We start from the raw sequence: 8,627 nt of genomic DNA on the forward strand, positions 1-8,627 counted from the left end.
CTGAACAACAATATTTTATTTACACATAGCAGCCACTTCAACTATGAATAACTGCCACAAATCAGTAAGCCTTGCATCATGGAAGATAATCAGTACCCTTCTGTATTCACGCAATACACCTGGCTACAAAGTAGACAGTCCATCTATTACAATACAAAGCCAAATTGAGATCAGTGCTGCAGACCAAAATAAATTACAACCATTCTTCTTCTTTTTTTCATTGAAAAAAAATGTCAGCCTTAAGTCTCTCGATCGGACTAAAAACTCTGTTCATTCCAAACAGATCTGACTTTAAAATATGTCAAAAACAGTTGGAAACAGTTAGATAAATAAAGTGAAATCATTGCTGCTTGTTTTCCTTTTGAAAACCATCAAGTATCCTGATGAAATGTATGAAACCCAAATGAAAAGTAAACACTTATTTTATTCTTTGCTTGTATAACAATTCATTACAAGTGTTCTCTGTTTCCCTTTTTGCTCTTAAAATAGTGGGTATAGGCCTACTCATGAATTTATTGAACCCTTAATAAGGAAGTGATCACTCTGTAAATAATGAATTTACATTAATGAGCAAAAACAATATCTTTCATGTCCCTTCTCTTTGTTTCAGGTATACAATAGGGTAAAAGTGATCACAAAGTATTCAAGGGAGAACACAGATTAACACAATTCAAAATAAAGTGTCTGCAGAAGATCATTCAACTATTCAAGCAATTTATAATCAAAGTTTTTTTTTCTAATTTTAAGACACACATAAAAACCTTGAATTTTTTTTCATGTTTGTGTTTGGAAAGATTGAAAAAAGCATTGAGCAGACTGTGTCTAAAGAAAACCAAAATCTGGTGAGAGTAATAATGGTCACTCAAATACATAGGCCCGTATTCTGAAGTCGGGATTAACTTAAACTCAGGTTTAAAGTTGTGGTTTAAGTATGGATAGCCAATTTTTTTATAAATCAATTACAGTAGAGATATCATATTTCAGCTAATTTGGCCGTAAAATCATTCATAATTGTCTAGGAAGTATAAATAAATGATTGTCTTCACCATCGATGAATCAGGAAAGAGCAGAGTAAACATAAGAAACATATAATTTAATAAAAATTTTGGCACTTTTGGCTTCCCATAATTTTAGCACAGAATAATAAAATGGTCTAAGTTAAACCTGACTTCAGAATACGGGCCATAATCTGTTTATTTGCGGAGCACTAACATCAGAATTTCTATCAAAATATCACTACTTACTAGCATGAAATACGACCTGGGTGATATTCCATGAAGAGGACTTTGAAGTTACGCATGACTTAAAGAGAAATTCCAGTAGTTGCAGTAAACACTGATTTCATTAGAAAGTCTGTAAAACCAGGCTTAATTGTCAGTATATCATCGAGGATCTAGATCTGGTACAGTTACATAAACTGAACTTTGTGAAATCTTGAAATCTACGCTGAAAAATTTTGAGACTGAACTTCCCCAACACAGATAAGCGCACGTGGGACAGTGTATAATTATTGCTTTGAGCGTTGGGCACGACGCTCTACCCGAATCCTGTGCTTATTTGCTGATTTCTCAGCAATTACACAATTTCTTCCAGAATCCTTTGGCACATGCGTTTTATTTATACAAACAGACACTTTGGTGGTCATTTCATTGGATTCTGTACAAACTCATTTTGATATCATTACCAAAACTAGCATTTACCTTTAATGAACAACTTTACACATGACTGGAATGGCCTACTGTATATATCTTTTAGCATGATATTTTGATTGACTATTGAGCATTGTTACAACATGTAGTTACCACTGCATGGCAAGGTTACTATAATAGTAAATCTTATAAAATGGGGAACTGATAACAATGAAAGGAATCAACATTCCTAAACCACAGTGGTTCTATTTGATTAAATCATTTACAACAACAGTAACACACAGTGGGGTCTGAGTGAAAGACTAGGAAACTTTTTTTTAGTGTGGAAGAAAACGAGATCTGTAGTCCTGTCATCAAGCCAGCAGCACAGCTACCGACCAAGCCAAATTGGTTGCTACATTTATAGTGCACCCATCAAGCAGGTGACTTCCTATTGCACTTCTATATTTTGGAGGGGCTTGGGAGACCGATGCTCGCAGTCCAGACGATGCTCTGCGGTGGGAGGGGTAACATGTTGAATCAAGAAACACTCTCTTGGACACTATTCTGATTTGAGCTTGTGTATTGGAGCATTGCCATACTTTGGAAAAGTTCTTAAGATATAATATGTGTTGGATTTTTATCTGAAGAATTTGGAACCTCTTACATTTGCAGGTTAGTAATATTCAGTAAACATAAATATATCCCATCGCAAGTTATAACAAAATTTGCATATTACTCCCATTCTGAAATGTCATTTTTCATTAATTAAATCAACCTTCATTAAGATTGTGATTAATATTTTCATTCATTATTCCATAAAGTTGTTTTTCATGTATGCTTTTGTAATTGACATTTGGTACAAAATACATTTTATGGGATTTAAGTGACTTCGCTTTCTATTTTGACCATTAATTCAACTAATACATCACTGTTTTAACTATTCTACCATGATTATTCACATTTTACTTTATATCCCCCCCCCCAAAAAAAAAAAAAACACATGTAGGCCTATACTCTTCTAAAAACAACTGCACAGTAAATATCTACATTTTATTTTTTTGGTAAAATGTGTCACTGACAACATTATTTAACTAGGATATATATTCTGACAGAAAAGGGGAAACTTTTCCCAAATCTCCATGAAAACATTATAAACATGATGAAAGTCAGGAATAGTTGAATTTGTCTCCTAACCCTCTAGCCAAAAAATAAAATCAGTTTAGCTCTAATGAAATTATATCCACACATTTACAGATAGATGTACATGACACCTTTTCAAATTCAACTTTACATTCCACAAGGTCAGATAAAACCTTTGCCGTTTTTTCTCAACAAATTTCTTTCAAGATTACATTTTTATTTTCATTTCGGTTATCCACTGTTCAAAATATAAAGACATCACCTTGTAAAGGCTTGAGTCTATTCACAGTAAAAGAGACATTCAATGTGCTTGAGATAAATTGAGTTGAAAAACATATTAAATCTCTATTTATATGGTAAATCTTGTATTGTTTGAATTAACTATGATTTGCATTTCATGTCTAATGGGGCTATGGGGTCAACTTGCAATAAAAACTAAATTTGTCTTAACTCTTTGTGCGCTGGGCCACGAACCCCTCTGTGCTGAATTCTTTTCAGGGAGGGAAACAATGCATTGTTTGCTTGAGCGTGAAATGCGAAGTTCGCATGGCACCAAGTGTGCATACGTGCGAAGTACGCATGGTAAGGGTTAATATCCTTCCACTCTCTGTACTCAAAATCATCCATTCCTCCCTTCCCAAAGACTTTTTAACAGATGATCTTTCAGAATTTTACCTCAAACTTCCCATTCATTAAATTAATCACTTACTAAAAACAATATATTCTAGTATTGTGACCTTGTAGTGTGACATCCTCTGCCAATTAACAATGTTCTTTCTCCTTCAAGTTCCCCCCAAGATCAATTAGGGGATCAACCGCACCTTCCAGTGTCATCTCTTGTAAAGTTCATCCCATTCATAATTCATGCTATAGAACCTTTGTCGAATCACTGTTTTTCACACTACTGGAATTCTCTCATTTTTATTCGATGTTATACATTCAACTTTGTTGGGGTTTTCAATAAAAAAAACTTTATTTTATTACAAGAGTAATAACCCAGACTATGATTCCACTGGCAAAAGGATTATTTTTACTCTGATTTGATTTCTTGGTATCAACTAGAATCACAATCTATGTGCTAAAAAAAACCCAAACATTTAACCAGGCCTCATTTGTTCATTGATCGATGTTGATGGTATAGAAATCAGGAGGAATTGTCCATTGTAATAGGGATCCATCTGTCAATAAGGAATTTTAGATTTCAATGGGAAGGAATTGGAAGGAACGTGCTCTCTTTGCCCTTTCCTCCACTGGGATGTAAAGGGTACAGACAATGTCTACCTGTATCTGTTAATTCCCTTGCTTCAGATACATCCTTTATTCAATTACTCAATCACCTTAATCATGGAATGGAGGAATGAAATAGAGGGAAAGAGGGATGTGAATCAAAGAAGCAGAGGATGCTCAGAAGATGAAGGAAATAAAAAAAAGATAGGATTTGAAGAGTAAGGAGTTGAATATCAAATATATGTATGACACTGGAAAGAAGAGGGAGGGAGTGGGGGAGAGAGAATGATATATGGGAAGGGGAAAAATAGAAGAAAACATAAGAAAGGGAAAAGAGAGTAAGAAAAATAGAGAGACAGGAAAAGATTAGGGATTATAATACATTTTATTATACATTTTTAAAAGAAAATAGGCAGATAATAAGGGGATATGGAGTGAAGAAATAGGGGGAGATTGGTCATGGTTGTAGACTTGGAAAAGAGGGGGGAAAGAGAGTTGAGTAACAACAAAATAAAAGGCAGTGAATAGTTTGAGAAAGACAGAGATAGAGAGAGGGGAAGAATCAGAGGAGAAATATCAAGGCTAAAAGTAATTACTTGTAAGATAAATCTAAAGGAAGGAATGAAAATCAATTTATAAATACTCCTCCCTACAGCATAGCAAGAGTCTGAATCTAAGCGGAAGTTTCCTCACTCCTAATGAAGTCAATTACGAATGTGTGTTTATCGCCATGCATTCTGGCAGCTAGACACACATGGCCCCTGGTTTTCAAATCTTATCTCTGATTACCTGGAGCAAAACTTGGCCTTGCCAGAGTTTTTAAAGTGTAAATGCCCATAACAGTTGTGATTTGTTAATGAAACTTCCAGACAGAAAAATACATCTTCACAATGCAAATAATTCAAGGTCCACTGCCAGTAATTAATTTTCAGTATGAACTTTTCTCCATATTTGAATTTTTTTTTAAATTCACAACTGTATTTTGTTATTTTGAAACTTATGAACAATCTACTTTATTCATTTTTTGAGAATAATAAAACATTTTGTTATTTCACAGCCCTTCCAAGATTTATCTTAATTGCCAATGGATCAGAGGGAAGGATTGCTTTGAACTGAACAATGGCTACAGATTCTTATTTGACGAACCCACCTGCCTGGGACGATGGGAGTCATATACATGGCATTAACAATTATGCAGAGCGTGCTTTTTTGGCTATTCTCTACTGCATCATCGGTATGGTGGGTATCGTTGGAAATCTCTTTGTGATGGCCGCCGTTCTCTTATCCAGGAAGCTCCAGACTGCTACAAACGTCTTCATCATCAGCCTGAGTGTGACAGATTTATTGGTCTCCATTGTCCAGCCTTTCCAGGCCGTTGGGTTGCTTGGCCCGAAAGGCTGGCCACTGCATCCTGTCATCTGCGCCATCGCGGGGTCAATCGTGGTGACTGCAGTTAGCTGCAGTGTGTTGACCCTGGCCCTAATTGCAATCAACCGTTACATCTTAATCACAAGATCTCGGAAGGATTACAGACGGATATACACACCATCCAAGATGGCCCTGATGGTCATTCTCTCGTGGATGTACCCTATAGTAACATTGGTCGTACCTCAAGCCGCAGGTCATGGGAAACTAGGTTTTGATATCAACTCCAGACTATGTGCATGGGACTTCATGCATCCAATAGCTTATGTCTACCAGATTCTAGCTGGTATTCTTTCAATGATGTCTTTCATGTTGATTGTCATGAGTTACACATTCATTTACAGACATGTCAGGGAGCATGTTCGGAACACCATGGCAACAGCAAGCAAAGCAAAGCTATCCCCATCAAAGCCATCACCAAACAAGTCTTCCGAAACAGAAAAGGTTCCACCTGCTAAAAAGGAACCAGGACAAAAGAAAGTGCACAAGCCAACAAGACTTGACATCACAATCACTAAGAACCTCTTGTATGTCATCTGCGGATTCTTCATGTGCGTCTTGCCGTACACCGTCCTCCTCTTTGCAACGACTTTCGTCAAAAGTCCAGGTCTAATCTCACACGTGTCGTCCTACTTGGCTCTGGTTCTCGTCTTTGATAGTTGTCTGAATCCCATCATCTACGCCTTAAAACATCCAAACTTCAAGATTGTCTTTGGATGCATGGTGCGCTGTGAATTTTCTCGCATACCAGAACCGTCCAGATTCCTACGGAGATTTTTGAGTAGTTCTACATTAACTGATAGCGACAATGAAGCAAGATCAAGACAGTCAAATACAGAGACAAGTGTGTCTGGCATGCACACATCATCATGTTGAATGAACTTATAATCTGTTAAGAGATATTGACTTGACTTATGAGTAATAAGACCTTACAATATTTTTCTTCACATCTGTCTCTTTAATGCTCTGACAATTTTCACCTTAAAAATCATTTGGATCAAACATAATTTTTTCATACAATAATTGGACTGATTTGTGAAAACCTATCTCTCATGGATAATTCAATTCACAATCTCTAGTCTGATAAACAGTTGGAATTACTAAACATTTCAAGAAAAGAAATATAAATTATATACAGTGGAAATATGTTTACTTGCACTTCATGTAATTGTATACCAAGTAATGATTATTAAGTTTCTTTACTTAATGTCCTGCAGTTAACAATGTTGCAAATAACTATTAGTATAATCTACATTTTTATCACTGGAATTCTTGATCATTTTTTGAAGAAAAGGGGTTCTTATTAGGCAAACTTGTCAAGTACGGATTATCCATATACCAAACTACATATTATTTTGTCAAGCATATTTACATCTTATAATCTTGCAATAAAATGCAAGTCATGAAACTGAGGTATGAATATTAATGCACCCATGCGTGTCCATGTTCTTCCTGTTTCATACAATGGGGTTGAGAGTTCTTTGTGGTGAGAGCATTTCCCCTTCAACTTGACAGTTGCCCCCACTCCTTAAAGAATGGAAATATTAAAAAAAGAATGTGGTTTAGGACCAGAATAGAAAATGGATGATGTCACCCGTCTTGAAGCGAGACCTGCTGGAAAGGAAACCAATGAAATGATGGCTGGTGATGGATGTCTCAAGGGGCTACTGAACACACTCTAAATGGGTGTGTTCATACATATAACTGAAAACTAAATAATGACAAATATCTTTCATATATAATCTTAACCACACCTTGGGAAAAAACATGCTTTTGATTTGTTTGTTTGTTTTTTTCAAATTTTACTGGTCAAGGTAATTTGACATAATCATCTGGAGTATAGTTTGAATCATTGGGTCAATTGCTTTTCAAGTTCAATTGTTGTGTTCAGACTTAGTTTAAGCACTAATTAAAATAAAATTGAGATGGGTTGTGACCACTCACTAAATGCTACAATTCAAAATAAAATAGCAAATTGAAAAAGGATCAATTCCTATGTTAGCATAACATAAAATGTAAAACTTTCTCCAAATAATTTTCATGAATGACAAATATCTGAATTGATATGAATTTTGTAGCATTTAAAAGAGTTACAATATTGCTAAAACTTTTGTAAGAAATACTTTGTAGAAATTGCTATTGGGGACAAATAGCATTTGAGAATCAAGCAATATACATGATTTGTCATAATTTGGGAACAAGGAAAACCCTCATCCAGTCATCCCCTTCTCCTTCCACAAAAAGAAAAAAAAATCACTTAAAAAATAAAGTCTGAAGTTGTGGTAAAACCTGCCTTGGTATTAGAGTGTCTTATAATCAACACATTGATTGATTTTCAGGGGGGGGGGTAGTCTGTCAATGCTATTGTGACTGATTTTGCAACACACACAAATTCCAAAATCAATATTTCCTTACACACCCCTGGGATAGTGTCAAATAACAGAACATACATGTTTCCTGTTATTACAGAAATACTACAATTACAGGATTTTTTTTTAATGCATGTATCCAGATGTTTTAAATAAGAAATTAGGGTCAGAATATTGATTCAAATTAGAACTCATGATCAAACCAATGCATAGAGATTCTGCATGGAACTAAGATTTTAAAATCAATTTTCAGTCACACTTAAATCTTTGTGAACCACCCACCACACCTTTACACCATATTTTGCAATAATATGAAGCTGAGATTTTCCAACAGATACAAAGACCTTTTTTCCTGAACAAAAAAAATCAATAATAAATACTTGATGAATTTATGTTTCTAACCTTTGACATGTTATTTCTCCTGCCTCCAAACCAATTCCACAGTAACAGAAGATAATTGGGTTTAAATTAAAAAAGTTTCAACAAGCCTAGAACAGGAAACATTTGTAATCAAAGATCGGAGAGCACACTTCCTGGTATATTTGTTCCAGATAATCAAGAGAAACCTTTAAACTGATAAATTAGTGATTTTCGGGGAAAGTTGCTTAAAAGACAGAAAACAGATAATCAACAAATGTTTTTACAGTCACTGATGCAAAAATGTTAAAAGCTCGTGAACTTGTAAGCTAGTGAACACTTTTTGCGAGAGTGATCACGAATTTCCTAGAAAGCCAGTGAACACTTTTTGCGAGAGTGATCACGAATTTCCTTGTTGACCATAGTAGATTGCGAGACAAATGAATACCCTCTAGCGATTATAAATTTGATTGTAAGC

General features: G+C 35.2%; 1 protein-coding gene across 1 annotated transcript; it reads left to right on the forward strand.

The window, feature by feature from the left end:
* Positions 1 to 1,766: 1,766 nt before the first annotated feature.
* Positions 1,767 to 8,147, forward strand: LOC129275765 (G-protein coupled receptor moody-like). Its single transcript, XM_054912254.2, has 2 exons — positions 1,767 to 2,303; positions 5,056 to 8,147. Exon 2 carries the CDS (start codon positions 5,118 to 5,120, stop codon positions 6,297 to 6,299), a length of 1,182 nt encoding a protein of 393 aa, XP_054768229.1. The 5' UTR covers positions 1,767 to 2,303; positions 5,056 to 5,117; the 3' UTR covers positions 6,300 to 8,147.
* The last annotated feature ends 480 nt before the right edge of the window (positions 8,148 to 8,627 follow it).

This window comes from Lytechinus pictus, chromosome 2 (assembly GCF_037042905.1).
Source record: "Lytechinus pictus isolate F3 Inbred chromosome 2, Lp3.0, whole genome shotgun sequence".
NCBI lineage: Eukaryota > Metazoa > Echinodermata > Echinoidea > Temnopleuroida > Toxopneustidae > Lytechinus > Lytechinus pictus.